At 37.5% G+C, this 16,243-nt stretch overlaps 1 protein-coding gene across 21 annotated transcripts in view; it reads left to right on the top strand.

Moving 5' to 3' along the window:
* LRRFIP2 (LRR binding FLII interacting protein 2) overlaps window positions 1-16,243 on the top strand; it is a 58,172-nt gene that overhangs the window by 11,478 nt on the left and 30,451 nt on the right. For 10 of the 21 annotated variants that reach the window (XR_008435971.1, XM_053971679.1, XM_053971687.1 and 7 more), the window contains exons 3-5: window positions 8,176-8,262; window positions 13,222-13,275; window positions 14,377-14,442. Coding sequence is in view for 20 of the 21 variants with exons in the window: in XM_053971679.1 (XP_053827654.1) it covers window positions 8,176-8,262; window positions 13,222-13,275; window positions 14,377-14,442 (207 nt within the window). In the remaining variant the exon portion in view is untranslated. Of the gene's footprint in view, window positions 1-2,996; window positions 3,094-4,478; window positions 4,585-8,175; window positions 8,263-13,221; window positions 13,276-14,376; window positions 14,443-16,243 lie in introns of all 21 variants that reach the window. The other 11 variants (XM_053971697.1, XM_053971794.1, XM_053971767.1 and 8 more) reach the window with 4 other exon arrangements.

The following is a 16,243-nucleotide window of genomic DNA, read 5'->3' as shown; positions in this document are numbered from 1 at the left end:
CACTTTTAATTTGACAAAATTGTCATTTCCTTGTTGTATGGCATGTGTGAAAAAAAATAATACCTTCCTTTTAGTAGCAGTAAACACTGCTTTCTAGGAAATTTGGTTTGAAGAATTTTTTGGCACTGATCCAGTAAGTTCATTTCCATATAGTCATTTTTCTGCACTGGTTGAATCTGATCTCATTTTATATGAAAATATTTAATGGAAGATAAGGGCACTGTTGTAAGCATCTGAGGTGCCTGGTCAGATTGCTTCCACTTTGATATTTCTTCAATTTTTTTCCATCTTTCCTTCACATAAGAAAACCTTTTTCTTCTGTTGGCTGTCCCCTCCCCTTTATTTCTTGTACTTAACTTCTGTTATGTAGAGAGCGCTTCCACATCTTTTCCTTGGTGTGGGACTATGCATTGAGACAAGCATTTTTACAATGTCTCTGTGTTACACAGATATACGCAAATATGCTGAAACATCAACAGTAGAGTGAATTTCTGCCTTATTCCAAGAACTTTTGAGTTGCTAAACCTCTTTCTTAGGGACCTACTTTTTATACTATGATGTATTATTTTTCTGGCATTGAATTTCCTTGCTTACTGGAACTAAGGAAGAGTAAAGTTGATGTGCATATCCAGGGACAGGGATCTATCTGTGCATCATTTTCTGGAAGCAATGCACTCTCCCTATTTCACCATGTCTGAAGTGAGATTATTTGCAGTTTATCTGTTTGGCAGTCTTATCCTGGTACAACAGTTTATCATGCTGTGGTGGTTTTAGTTTGAACACCAATTTTGTGTGGGGGTTTGGGTTCGCCAATTTGACATTTCTCGGCCAACACACTAATTAATGTGGTGGGTTTAGAGCTGGCTAAACGCCAGTGCACTTACTAGAATATACTTACTCATTTCCTTGTGAGATGGGAGTAGGAGGAAGGCAAAGCAGGCTTAAAACTTTAAAAGGGTATAAAGAAAACTTATATTAACAGAAACTAAAAGAATAATAATAATAAAACCTTCAGGACACTTCTTCTCCCCTCCCTAACACTTTCTTTTTCTTTCCTACTGATAACGTAAAGAGACAAAGCTTAAAACACACATGCTTTTTTAAAAGCTGCAGGAGCAGGTGTAGATACATTGTCCATGTGTTCCCTGCAAGGAAATAACAGAACTGTGGGTGTAAAAGCACCTAACTTCATTAAAATGCAGTAATGGCAAGTGTATTCTAATTATAGCAGGGTTAATTAGAAGTCAGCTGATCTCTTAAAAGAAAAAAAAAGCTTATCTCCTGAAAATATAGAGTTCCTTTATATGACCTTTTGGTTCAGTCTCTAGCTTTTTTAATGGTTCTGAAACTGCTAGCTTTCTAAGATTGACAAAGAATAAGTCATCTGGTGTAGAAGACAGTTTCATGTATCTTGTGCAAAGTTTGAGCTTCCCAAAGTGCAGGTAATGATTGTCTAGTGTAACTTCAGGCTCCTGGCAATATTATATTGTCATTTGTTAAACAAAAAGATTTAACTGCTTGAAAATTCCCACGTAACTATTTAAATGAAAATTGAAGTTCATATTTTTAGCAGTCAGAGGCCCTGCAAGGCCTCCATGGCAGTCACTAGCCTAAGATAAGAAATGCAGAGTCATAATGAGTGGAACAGAACTACCCCTCTTCCGCACATCAGACCCCTGTTATCTCTCTGTAAGGCTATAGGTCGTATTCTCCTCAACTTCAGCCATAGGACAAATCCTGATCCCTCAATAGCCTGTATAAACCCATACCACTGCCCAGTTCAGGGGAAGAGCTGTCACTGGAGCCCTTTGCAGAAGCTGCCAATAAAGACATCTCCGCAGAACTCCACACAGCCTTCACCTCTCTCCTTCCCTGCGTCTGCTGAGGCACTTTGCGAGCACAGAGCTGAAATCACTAAGAGCTGACATCACTAAGAGCTGAAATCACTCCACAAGTGCTCGCAAGGTAGCCAGCGGCTCGGAGCTAGCCGAGGAGGGCCCTGACAGGCTGCGCCTCATCAGCACAGTGCTATCCGGGACACCTACGGCGGTTGCTGCCCCGGGGGCCAGACAGACCTCTGGGGAACACCAAGCCGTAACACATATTCTCAAGGTTATGTTCACAATCTACATTGAATACAGCTGATACGATCTCAAGATGGTTTCCCTGTGTGTTAGTTGTGGGGATTCTCTCCTTATTAAATTCTTTTGCCGACAGAATATCATTGGCTGAGTTGTGCATCCCTGCTTTACTTGTCTTTGCAGACAAATTGTTAATTTTAAATATTTAGCAGTAACCCGTCATCACCATCTTTTAGGATTGCATGAGACCTCTTTCTCCAAAACCAGTCTGATTATGTGAGAACAGAGGTTTCAGTGACTTCTGTGTTCTTGCATTGCCTGTGGTTCATGCTCAGATACAATAAACATGGCAGAGAGTGATAAGAGTCTGACACATGTCATCTCACCATCCTCAACCTGCTAAACAGGAGTTTGAAGGGACAATCAAGATATACCATTCATAGCCTTTTTTTAGGGTGGTATCATCAGCAGCTCTTCATTCTTCCGGGCTGTGTAACTAGGTGACAGGGAACTAGAGGTTGTGGACAAGCAACATTGTAAGTGTTCACTGGGTTTCTGCCTTGTAGAATATTGTCTCTATGTTTTGGTTTGGTGGGTTTTTTTCTCAGGAACTGTTCTCATTGCTATTTTCACTATATAGCAAGAGCATGGAAAACTCTTTAGGTGTTTTCTCATGGGAGAGAATAAAGATTCATTTTGATTTAAAATTCACTTTGTAGTAGCTCAACTGTGAGTAGAATGCACTTGTTCTTACTTTAATAGAGATGCAATGTTACTGAATTGCCATGATAGAAAAAGATGAGTTGAATATTTTTAAATGTTTGAGGGCTATATCATGAATTTAGAAACAGTTAACAACAGTCTTTTTCATATGAATCTATTTAACGTTTAGTACATACTTTTCTCTTCATGTAGGTTCAGCTTCTTTTAAGAAAACAAGCAAAGTCCCTAAGAATTCCATCGTCATGGATATTGTCTTTGTAGATGCTAGGTGACCTATTATTTTGTTGTGGTAAGATGTCACTAAATACTTTTAAATTGGCTGTTTCTACCTTAGTATTAATTCAATGCCTTGTTTGCTTTTGTTTTTAATAGTGGTTAAGGATATTTTATAGGATATAAGATATTCTAGAGATATATATGTGAGTCTGTACAATAAATGGAAAAAATGAAACATCAGAAATAAAGACTCTTAAGCGTTTAAGTCATGTTAAAATGTAGGATTTTGTTGTTTGTAGGCAACTGGGGAAGAGACATGAGAAGTAAGTGGAAAAGAGAGTTCTGAGGAGCCATAAGAAATACTTTTGGCTCATTAGTGATGGTGTTGCCTTGATTTGATGAGACAGTATGGAGATTTTGGCAAAAAGCATGGGAATTAGAATACAGAAGAATTGAGCAGCAGAAGGAATCATAGAATGGTTTGAATTGAAAGGGACCTTACAGATCATCCAATTCCAACCCCTCAAGGCAGGGGGGTTGGAATTGGGCACAGAATCCTTTGTTTGCTTGATGAGAAAAGGTGAATTTAAGTTGCTATACGTAGTTATCTATTAACAATTACAGTGAACATTTTTAACTGCTCGCCTCGATGCTTAACCAGAGCTGGCAGGGTGTCCTAGTGCCGTTCCATGCCCCTGTGGCAGACAGGGAGCAGCGGTTCCCGCAGGGGCAGTTAGTGCCCTTACCGCTGCCATCTGGTGGAAGAATGAAATGCTCCTTGACCGGGTCTCCTGCCTTGGAAGCTGCAGGACTGCATATTCCTTGGCAGAGAGAGAAATGAGTTCTGTGTTATATGTATACATCAGCCCATGATGACAAAATAATTCTAATTTTTTCAGAGGTGAATAATGTTTTAACATAGCCTATATTTTAACCTTATGAAGCTTTTATGCTGAATCTGAGCTAATTAAAGAATCACCTTCTCCAGGGTATAAAAATTAAAAATAAAATACTGTTGCTTTCTAGTGAATTCCTTCTTGCAGGCAAGGGAAGGAAAAAGATGCCTATCTACGCTATGGAGATAGATGTTATGCTTTTCCTTGCTCAAATGGAGGGAAGCCTCTACCATATAAATTCTATGTTACTATCATACTGCTTACTAGGAAAAAACATGGTTGTTGCTTTGAAGAGACTAAGAAAAATACATCAGAAAGGAGAGACTCCAGACTCAATCTTTACAAAGGCATTCAAGTTAAAGTCTTACCTTTCATTGCTTCTTTCTTTCTTTCCAAAAATATTTTTGATTTAACTGAAGAACTACATGTTATCCCTGAAAGTTGAGCTAAAAGTTTTCAAAATTGTGGTAGAGTACGTATTTAAAAACAAAGATGAAAAAATTGAAGAAGTAGAGATGGCTTTCTAAAGAACTATAAATAGCTTATAATAATTGGTTTTTAGGTGAAAATCAGGGAACTGACTGTGTCACCTCCTGGAAGAAGAACATTGTCTTGCTACCTCTGTATTTGCAATAAAATAAACCAGTCAAAGTGAATACTGCTGTAAGGTACTGCTTAACTGCTTAAAAACAGCCAGGATGATAATCTTCTAGAATGAAATGCTTTTTATGCAGGTACAAGGAAATACTGGGTGGTTTTTTGTTCATGTAATGGTTTTTGGTATCTATTTTGAAATGAGGAATTCCAGAACTCAGTGGTAAACAGATTGCTTTGTTTTGCTACTTAGACCAGAGCTAATACCCAAAGAAATACAGGATTGGTTTAAAAACACAAATTTGTCCCAGAGTAGAAGGTGAGTATGAATAGTATGAGTGTGTTCATATACAAAAGAGAATTTAGGGATTTAGTTATAAATCAATAATTTATTAATTAGTCTTCTTTTTTCTTACCCACGTAAATTATCAAGGACCTCTTCCTTGTTTTCCTACCCAATTTCTTTTATTACAAAGATCTCCTCTGTAGTCTTCTATGTCCTTTTTTTGATCAATTCTCTGGATGAATTTCATGCTGAATTATTGTATCTTTACCTAATGGCTGTTTGCCCTCCAGATTTTATAACATTCTTTTCATTTAAGCCACTAGTGTAAGTGCACCAGATTTAAATACATCATATCTTATTTGCAGTTAAAGTCTTCAAGAAAATTCAGCTATCCCATTTCTTTTTATCAGTTGAAAGTTTCCTTAGGAAGCTTCTGAAATAGTGTCAGAGTTGCTAGATCTTGGACAACACACAGTTGAATTTTTACTTCAGAAAAATAGAAACTTGGTATATCACTTTATAATAAGCTGTACTTCAGTTAGATAATATTGCAGTGGATATTTATCAGAATATATTTTATGAATGTGTGTCTGGTCTAAATACTGTATAGAGAATGACCAGTGAAACTGAAATCAAGACTGTAGTGGCCAGTCTCTCCTTTTCTAAGACTGGACTTTGTTTAATGCAGGCTGTAGAAAGCAATCTGTATTGGCTCCCAAGCTACTATAAGCAATGAATAGGGATGTATTTGGTATGCTCTCTCAAGTAAAATGTTAGTTGAATTGAAAAGCATGATAACATTACTGCCTCTACTTTTGCTGGTTTATTTAAAAAAAAACCCCAAAACGTGTAGTCTAGTGTTTTTATTTTGCTCCTATAGTCCAAACTTTATCCAAAGCTATTGTGGCTCTACATTTTCCTTAGCAGATATTTAAAGACTTTATTTCAATGCAGCTGATGAAGTTTTTTGTTAAGGATTTGTTGGTGGTAATTTGTTTCACAACTTTTATGGGCTTTTTCAGTAAGGCAACAGAGTGAATAGCAGCGCCTGGGAAGAAAACTGTGTCCTTTTGAATTACGGTTGTTTCTCTATTATTGTTCATTTTGAATTTCAATAACATAGCTATGAAGACTTGTGTGATTGCTGCATCAATAGCATGAGGCCTGTGCTCTAACAGATCTGATGAGATTTAAGAATCACTTGGTATTATGGCCTTATGGCCTTTCTAATGGTACTGCAACTTGTCTCTTGTTCTGAAGTATGGGGATGGAAGCCTGAAAGCTGTCCTTTTAGTTAACTTGCCAAGACTTATGTCTTTTTTGAGATTGTTTGCTTTTTACAGGAATCTAGTTGCTCAGCTTAAAAATTAATGTAGTATTAAGCCATTAAAAAAATCTAAATAGATAAGATTTTCTTATGGCACCCATTTTATGACAAATGTTTGTAAATTCACTTGTGTTTTATCAAGGGTTTAGTAAATGATAAGAAATGGAGCTCCCCTTTTACTGTCGGAATTTAAAGTTAGGTCTCTGGGTGTACAACTAGGAGAGAATGGTGAAATGTGAATTGATTTTTAACATGAATCAGTAAACCAATGAACTTTGTATCTAAACAGTATTATCTTTGTATTAAATTTGTAACTTAACAGTAAAGCCTTGCCAAGCATAAAGGCCAAATGCATATATCTGCTATTTTATAGACAGAGCTAAACCCAAACTTATCAGCTCTTCGAGTCCTTTTTCTTTCTGTGCTGCATACCTGATGGTGTGACAGTTTATATGCAACAGAGCAATAATGGGCTACAAATGGAAGTACTTCCTCTTGCATGACAATTTCCTTGCTTTACTTGTGTGTTATCATCAGGTAGAAAGAAGAGTAGTTTTATGCTGCTTTGAAAAAAGATTACATTATGGCAGCCAAGAGTGTTGACACAGCCTTGGAATTATTTTATCTGCATATGCAAAATTCAGAAAAAATAGTCTTCATGAGTCACTTGGAGTTAAGACAAACTGTTTTGAATAATAAACTATAGTGAGTCTGCCTTCTGTCCTGTCATTATTTGATATTTTTGTGCCTGTAGTTTAATCATAATTTGAAGTTAAACTCCCAAGTTATATACCTGTTTCATTTTTCTGAAGCACAGTAAAACAGTTTTATAGGTTTTCAATGTCTTACATAAACATTTGCTGTGACAGTGGCAAAAGCAAGGAACACTCTATCCTTAATCCAAAGCAAAAATCCATTGGGTTTTACATTTTAAGAACTTCTATAACTGGTTGGTTGTTAGGAGTTCTTGAGTTTTTAGCTGCTGCGGATTCTCAGAAAGCTTTTAATTAACATTACATAGACAACTGGAATCTTTGGTGGAAAACCTGTCTTCAGTGGTTTAATATTTAAAGAATTTGAGAGAATTTTTGTCAACTCATTATTCAAACATGGAAAAAGCTGAAGCTTGTGCTTTCTTCAAACTTTAGCTATATGGCAAAATGTATTCCCTCATATTCCCAGAGCTGTTTAATACTTTTATCAATGACACTGTCAATGGGATTGAGTGTACCCTCAGCAAGTTTGTAGATCTGTGAAGCAGAGTGGTGCAGTTGGCACAGCAGAAGGATGGGATGCCATCCAGGGCCACCTGGACAAATTTGGGCCCGTGAGAACCTCTTGAAGTTCAACAAGTCCAAGTGCAACATACTGTACATCAGTCAGGGCAATCTCAGATATGAGTCCAGACTGGGAGAAGAAGTTGTTGATGGCCACAAAGATGCTCAGAGGACTGGAGCACCTCACCTATGAAGACAGGCTGAGAGAGCTGAAGAAGGGATATATTTGGGGAGACCTCACTGCAGCCTTCCAGTACCTGAAACAGGCTTATGAAAAATGGGGAGAGTGAGTTTTTTTACACAGGCAGATAGCATTAGGACATAGGGGAATGTATGGTTTTAAACTAAAAGAGAATAGGTTTAGATTAGGTGTTAGGAGGACAGTCTTACCAGGGGAGTGTTGAGTTCCTGGCCACTGGAACAGGTTGGCCAGAGAAGTTGTGGATGTCCCATTCCTGGAACTGTTCAAGGCCAGGTTGGATGGAGCGTTGAGCAGCCTGGTTTAGTTGATGGCACCTGATCTGGGCATTGGAACTAGATGATCTTTATGGTCCCTTCACACCCAAGCCATTCTATGACTTTTTAAGAGATCATCTAATTCCTTTGGCTAGCAACGCTATCTTTAAAGAGTTAGCTGCATATTCTGTTTGAAATTTCATTCTTTATTACTTCCGTATGTTAAAATCTTAATGTGTACTTGTGAAGAGATTTGAGAACTCAAACAATTATTCAAAAAACTTTTTTTAAACTTTAATTATTTTCCATCTACTTGTAGGCAGAAGCCAGACTTGCAGCAAAACGGGCAGCTCGAGCAGAAGCAAGAGATATACGTATGAGAGAGCTGGAGCGACAGCAAAAAGAGGTAGCGTAACTCACCAGGACTTATTGCAAACCTTTACAAAAATTCGTAATGTATCTTATTTCTGCATTTCCATAAGATTTTGTCTTTTAGTGTAATTCAGTTTTATTGCAAGTATTTTCAGCATTAGAATTGGATTATACTGAAAGGATTCACAGTAAATACCTGTTGTCAAGATCTTTCTTTTAAAAAAAAAATATTTAAATGGGGTAATATTTACACATACAGTTGTGTGTTGCTCCACACATTTCTCCTAAAAAAAGTTTGCATTTCTTGAGGAAAAAAATCCTAGAAACTAGGTTTTCAGCAGTCTGGTTATTGCATGGTTGTCGCATTTAAGTCAGGTTTTGACATTGCATGTAAAATATAGAGAATTTATTATTTATCATGATTGCACTCAAATCCATGAAATGCTAATTCTTGGTTGTTGTGGGGTTTTCTTCTTGTGGTAATAAGCAAAATATGCAGAACATTTTTTGCCTCAATTTTATATGGTTCTCATTGTACCACAGTTTGAGGTTTTTGAATTGCTATAGATATCTGCTATTATTTTGAAGATTGCATGGTAATTATTGTAGATATTTCTGAGTTTTCAATTTGGGAATCCAATCTTGTGTGGTGACTATAAATTTATATTTTAAATGTTTTGTTTGGTTTTCCTTTTACATTCTGTAGTTTTCTCAGCATTCATATGATAGAAAATGGGCTCATATCCAGAAATGGATGGTAGGCTAAAATCACCTGTTGTGCATGTTTTTGCCACTCAGAGAACTAACACAGGATTTTGGATGAAGTAATTTACTAATGGTTTGCTGTGTGTTATTTCAAAGTGTCTAATTATGTATAAAATATATATATACACACAGACATATAAACTGTATATGTATGTGGTTCAATTATATATGAACATAGTCCAACCCTCCCCTGACTGACTGTTCCCTTGGGTCCTATCAGTGGTCACCACAGCAGTTCCTGCCTCTCTACTTCCCCTTGTGAGGATGTTTAGTACTGCAGTGAGGACTCCAGTCTGTCTTCTCCAGGCTGAACAGACAGGGTGATGTCAGCTGCTCCTTGTTCAGCTTCCCCTCCAGCCCCTTCACTATCTTGGTTGTCCTTTTTGGGGAGTTCTGTAATAGTTTTGTATCTTTCTTATATTGTGCACCCAAAACTGCACACAGGACTCGAGGTGAGGCTGCAGCAGTGCAGAGCAAAGCGGGACAACCTGCTGACTCACATTCAACTTGCCATCAACCAGGACCCCATGGTGCTGCTCTCCAGTGTCTTGTTCCCCAATCTGTATGTCCTGGGTTGACCCATCCCAAGTGCAGAATCCAGCACTTGCCCTTGTTAAACTTCATATGTGTTGGAGGTTAAGATTTGTTCAATTTTTTTCTTTCTTAGGGAATTTCTCTCCCGTTTGTTGCCTAAGAGACTGGAACAATGGATACTTGAGAGAAACAAAGGGTGTGGCCAAGATGGGGGGAAGGGGTGCAGCTGGCTGCAGTCTCTTAGCTGGGGGGCTTTCTCTTAGGAAGTGCAGAGATATGGTGAGAGTTTGGCTGGGGGGTGAGGGGTTGGGTTTATCCCTTGCTGTCTATCACTCTCAGGGTTGTGGGGGGAGACAGTTGGGCTGCTGCTGCGGGGAGAATTTGTTGTCAATGCAGAGTTCTGTCGTGCACTGCTTTTCCTTACCATGGGTGAGCCTTTGCTAGTAAGAGCAGCTGTTGAACTGGGACCTTTTCAACACCCAGTCTCACTGGAAGGGACCCTTACCATCTACTCAGGTGCTGCAGGGGAAAACCCGGGACCCTGACCCCCCCTCCCTTCTGGAGGGAATGTTTCCTGGGTGCTTGTGGCAGCTGCTTGCAGAAAGCTGTCTGCTGCTGCCCAGTGCTGCTGTTTTCTGCTGTTTCTTGCTTTTTGCTACACTTTAACCTGATGTCCCCTGCCTCTGCCTGCTGGGATACCCTGCAGCTCCTGGCATGGCTCTGGAGTTTTGCTACACTTTTTACCACCCCAGGTGTGCCTGCCTTCTAGCGTGCTGCTCCACAGTTCCTGCTACAGTCTGTTTCATCATCCAGAGGGGCACCAGGACCAGCTGCCTCCCATGAGTTTGTAAAGGAATCCCCTTTCTATCTCTTGCTGGCTGTGCCACTATTACCCACCTGGAGAGAGGCAGCTGGGTTCGTGCCACAGCACTGCCTCCAGGTGCAGGGGATTCATCGCACCTGCCCTGCCCAGCCAGGAGCCAACAGCGCCCCTGCTGGCTGTGACTGTAACTGCACCAAAGGCAAAATTGCCTGCAGCTGAGAGAAGGCTGTTACTGGGTTTCTGGTTCTGTTTGTTGTCACTCCCACTGTTATTTTTTGTTTGCCTTGTTTTATGGCAATGCTATGGTTGGTGCTTGCCCATCTCTCTGGTTTACCAAAGTCTTGCTGTGGGGCCTCCCTGCCCTTGAGCTCCTCCCATTTGGTGTCATCGGCAAAATTACTATTCCCTGAGTTCTGCATCCAAGTCATTTACGAGGAGACCTGGGCCTAAGATGAGCCTGTGGAACCCTACCAGTGATCTGATGCCAGTTTGATGTCACTGCATTAACTACAACCCTTTGTGCCTGACCTCTGAGCCAGTTGCTCATTCATCACATAACAAACATGGTTATTCAGCTGTGTGCAGGCCACTTTGTCTAGAAGGATCGTGTGTGAGACAGTATCAAAAGCTTTGCTGAAGTCAAAAAAGATACAATCTACCAACTCTCCTAGGTCACTTAGGTAGAGTACCCTGTTGTATAACGAAATGAGGTTGGCAAGCAGGAGTTTCCCCTCATGAAGCCATCCTGGCTGTGACCAATGACTGAATTTCCCCCAGGTGTTTTTCAGTGTATCCCAGAAGAGGATTTTTCATTATTTTACCCAGCACTGGAGTGAGACTGACTTAATTGCAATGTTTCTTTAGAAATTTCTTTAGAATTGTTTTCAGGGGTTCCTTTCACAAAATTCACGTGCCTCTTAAAAGGATATATGGGAGATGTCAGGGATTTTTCTGGCTTTTAGGACAGTGTTCACTGTGGGAATGTTTTGAATCACCAAGATTTAAGTAATACATGCTGAGACTAGCCATCATTTCATATAGTTAAAACTACAATGGCAGTTAATATCTGTTGAGAAATCCTAGGACTGTCATTAGAATTTTATATGTAAAATGGTATCCACTCATTATTGTCTCTTTGTCTATCTAAAATTTGTGTGTACGTTAGTTCTCATATTCTCAAGATCAGCATAGTTTCTGTATTTCTCGGTAGAATGTATCTTTGAAGGTTTTTTTTGCTTGAGATCAAGGGTTTCCAAAACATGGTATTTGCAAGGAATCTCACTCAAAATTAATGCCACTCAACTGAATGCCACTTTCCTTTTGCAGTCCTAAGGGGTACATCTGCTGCAGGAGATTTCTAAACAGATGTGAATTCCCTTCCTGGATTGGGAGATGTAACCTCTGTATTGGATAACACGCATAATTCAAACTTGAACTTTTAGAAATCAAGAAGCACCTGTTTGCAATATGTACTGTAGTACATAATCCTTTGACCTAAGTATGCTGAACATGAACACAGGCTTTGTATTTTCTGATGGAATGTCAGGAAGAGACTTGTTACCCACCAGTTAAGAGGAATAAGTAGCAAATTTTCTTCTTGCCTGCTGCAGATGTTACTAAGAGGTACTTGTCCATTTAGACCTGAGATACAAAGAATATTTAAAATTGGCAATGATTTAACTATCTTGTGTTGAAAAGTTAAATAGCATGAACATTCATTTTAAACCTCAAAACAAACAGTATAGAGAGCAGGACTAAAATGTCGTTATGAAATGAACCTACATTTCCCCCCCATGGCAATTTTCTGGCAGAGTTTTAAATAGGCCTATTGAATACTGAATAGTGGTGAAATAGTTTTAAATATCCAGTGAAAATGCAGATGATAACCATGTGACCATAAGCAATAAGAAATCTAGTCTTTAGATACCCATCTATAATCTGGAGGCAAAGCTTTTAATTGTATGAATAACTGGCTTACAATCTTTAGAATAGTTCAATATATTGAAAACTGTAGGAAATAAGTAAATTAAGGAAGAATTCCTACTTTTAGAACTGTGTTGTAGCCTCCAAATGGGATAGTTTTAAAATTAAGGTTATTCTTAACGTGTTTTCATACTGTAACAATTTGAGATGCTTATGGCATGTGAAATATGTTTTGATTTTAAATTAGTTGTGGCTTTTGTCTTGCTTCTTTCACATATTCTCTTGTGTGAACCAAAATTAACATTCTCTCATCTTTAAACAGAATAAAAGATATTAAGGTGCCTTAGCTAGTTGTCATCACTCAGATTTTATGAGTTTGGTTTATTATTTTCACTGTCACTGTACAGCAAAACTAGCTGTAGAACTTAAAACTGGTCAATTTGCTTAAGAAGCTTTGCTCTTCTAATAGAGAAGAAAATGCAAAATATATATGAGGCAACTGAGAATAATAATTTCTCTTAGGACTCTAACTTTGTAAATTACTTAAAATCTGAATATAGTAATTATATGGTACATTTCTTACTAGTGTACTTGTAATTTTGTAAAGCTCTCTATTTTTCCTTTTATTTCTTAATTCAAATAGTTTTGAGCTCTTTTTTTCTGCATTAATATATTAATCATAAGAAAGGCTGACTACTGAACACTAATTATTAATTATTATGGACCTGCTTTACTTATATCCCCTAATGTGATATCTTGACATACTTACTCAAATCTGGTGAAATGAGCTCTTCTGTCTTGAATGAGTTTACTTGCCACCATGGATTATTCGAAATGACACATAGCATTAAAAGTGCTAACAGCATGTTGCTCACTTTGACTTTCTGGTATTGTGTCAGGATATTTTTCCTTTCTATACGAAATAACTCTGCATTTCTTCTTTCTCAGGAAGATGCAGAGAGGGCCAGATACTCTCACCAGTCCAGTCGACATTCACATTTGGTTTGTGTTCAAACTGTATACTTTTTCTTTTTGATCATAGCCTTCAGAAAGCAAACCAAAGTTCTGGTTTCTTTTTCTAATGGAGCGGATGAAGCTTTAAGTCTCATAAGTATTTGCAGTTTTAGTAATTTTAAGTTACATAAAATGTTTAAGTTCATCTGGTGTTCTATTTCCATCAGTGTTAGAAAGGTAGTTTATTTTTATGTTTCAGTCTTCCAGTCTTTTCTTGCACTTTGAGCATTACTGTGTGTCTGTAGTATTTGTGAAAGAAAAGGTATCAGTACCTTAAGATAAAATTTGAAGAAGAGTTTGGTATGATGCAAGATTCTCTTTCTTGCTTCTTGGAGAAGCTGAGAATATATTATTCATTTATGGCAAAATATTTAGCCGAATGATGTAAGGTATCCCAAAGACTGCTAACAGAAATATTTTTTGTATAGGCTCTTTTATATCATCTTTAGGCCACATATGTATTTCTAAAGAACAATTTTATTTAGAGTATATTAATATTTTCCTGGTCTTGGATCTGCCTAGAAATCAGCTGGTCATTGATCTGGGTATAGAGGCCAGGAAAGGGACAAATTACTGAAATAAAAGGGTAGGTTTTATGTATTTTGGAAGTTGGAATGAGCTGTTTCTTTGTGTGACTTTAAAACAAGATGATTGTCATATGCTTAAGAGGTCTTTGCAATTAAATGTAGTTTTTGATTAACTGAATTTTGTGTAATGTCATGCAAGTCCTAGTGTTAAGTTATTCTGCAATTTGCCACACAAATAATTTTGAACAGTAAATGCTTTATCAAGAAAACATGTAAAATATGCTATGTGCAACTCTTAGAAACTTGTGAGCTGGTATAGATTTGCTCAGATCTGCTCTTTTCTTGGCTGACATAGCAAATATGCTAAATGGAGATTAAGTAATTGGCGGTTGTCTAAACAAGAGGGTTTGAATTGGGCAGATAACTAAGCTCATTCTTGGAGGGCTTACTTAGAATTTCTTTGACAGCCTTGGTTATTTTCTGTCATTCAGTGAAGAGTAATAGAATTAAATTTAAAAATTTATTTCATATTTTGATCTATTTTTATAATTTCCTTCTCAAGTGTTCCTCAGATGTCAGTGCATCTCACAGGAGCAGAGCAAATACCTCCAAAAGGAGAGCTCTTGTGGTGCGTAACTTGGAATGAGCCCACTTTTTACTTAGTGTGATGTGTTCACATTGTAATGTTTTCTGTGTCTACTTACCAAAGCCGTAGTTTGGTGAAAGCATGCTTATAGAAGATTGGTACTAATGGGACTGCTGCAATGATTGATGTAATCAAGTACTTTGTGATGGCAAATATGAGAGCTGATAGAAAGAACACTTACAGATGTGAAGGGAATTCATCTCTTCAGTTGCTCTCTCCCAATGTCCCCAATAGAGAAGTAAAATAAAATGGAAAAGGTTGTCCATCAACCTTGGTAGGTACAAACATGTTATTGAAAGTTACAACAGGAAACATTTTCTCTTTTATGTTGTGATTTTTGAACAACAGACAAGGCTGAAATACAGAAATTTTGCCTTTTCAGTAATGCGTATTTCTGTGGTGTTCCTAGTTTGTGGTATTTTTCATAGTATATGGGATATTTGTGGTATTCCTAGTTCAGAAAGTTAAATCTTTTTTAGTAGACGGTTAATCTGTTAATAGTTATAAAAAGTATAAGTTAAGTGTCAGGATGATAAGTGAGTGATCTGTCTTCGTTCTCTGATGACAAGGTTGCTTATTGGAGGTAATAATTAGAGACAGAAATTGTTTAATAGTTTAGTTGATTAAAACTGATCCAGTGACTTATGGGTCCTGTAGGTAATACTTTTAGTAAAACAAAAAGGGGCCATACTCTGTAAATTACATCTACAATATTAAAATGTCATTTAATATATTGTTAATACTGGATGTATTGGAACTATTGAGATAATATGAATGCAGTATGAAATAATATTAGCTAAATTCGGGCTATATTATTTTAGAAACAAATATAAAATCTAAATCAGGGGAATTTCTGGTGTTAATTTGATGTCTAGAAGAAATTTTCAGATGTAACAATAGACAAAAATATTTTTTCTTGAAATCCTCTCATTACTCCTCATTTTGAAAATTACACTGGGCAATACTCCAGCATGCTACTACTATATAATGTAATATTTTCAAACTACCTTCAGTTTCTTTTTTCTGTTGTGTTACAAGTAGGCTTAGGTTGATATTAAATTATATTTTGTATTGCGCATTACCTATAGTCAAAATACCGATGAAATTTTTAAATGAACTGGAAAAAAACAAGCTTGCTGTGAAAATTTAAGTTTTCTAAGTTGAAAAAAAGAAGTATAAACTTCACAAATTTTGCTGTTACTGAGTGACAAGAAACAGGACACTCGCTAAGCTATTTTTACGAAGCTGTTTTTATTTGTATTCTTAAGAGTTGCCAACTCTGGTAGACTCCCATTCTCTTTACACATAGCTGGCCCTTTAATCACACTGTTCCTTCTTTTTCACATATTTGCTCCTCCCAAAAACACTTAATTTCTCCCGGATCACAAAATACTATTTCCCCTTCCTCCTGTAAAGTCTTTCATGCCCTGTACCCCGTAGGCAGTGACCTTCCTAAGCCTAAGGTGCCATGGAATGTCATTGCATCATGGTGAGTTGCGCAGCTCAACAATGGGGCTGATTTTCCATTAGAGTGCTTTGCCTGTGTGGAGATGAGCCTTTTGTTACATAACCTTGTAAATGCTGTCTCAGTTTAATGAAATCTACCATATAAGACTTGGCTTAATTATTTAAAATTCTATTACTAAAATCACATGAAATATTTCACATAGCATAATGCTGTCCAAAATTATCTCACTTTTCATAAATTGGGATGCTGTTGGGGAAACAGATTAATTTTTATTAAGTGGTCCAGCCTCAGAAAGCACTTCAGATCGGGATAAAT

This window comes from Vidua macroura, chromosome 1 (assembly GCF_024509145.1).
Source record: "Vidua macroura isolate BioBank_ID:100142 chromosome 1, ASM2450914v1, whole genome shotgun sequence".
Taxonomy (NCBI): domain Eukaryota; kingdom Metazoa; phylum Chordata; class Aves; order Passeriformes; family Viduidae; genus Vidua; species Vidua macroura.
This window is presented reverse-complemented; position numbering and strand designations above follow the sequence as displayed.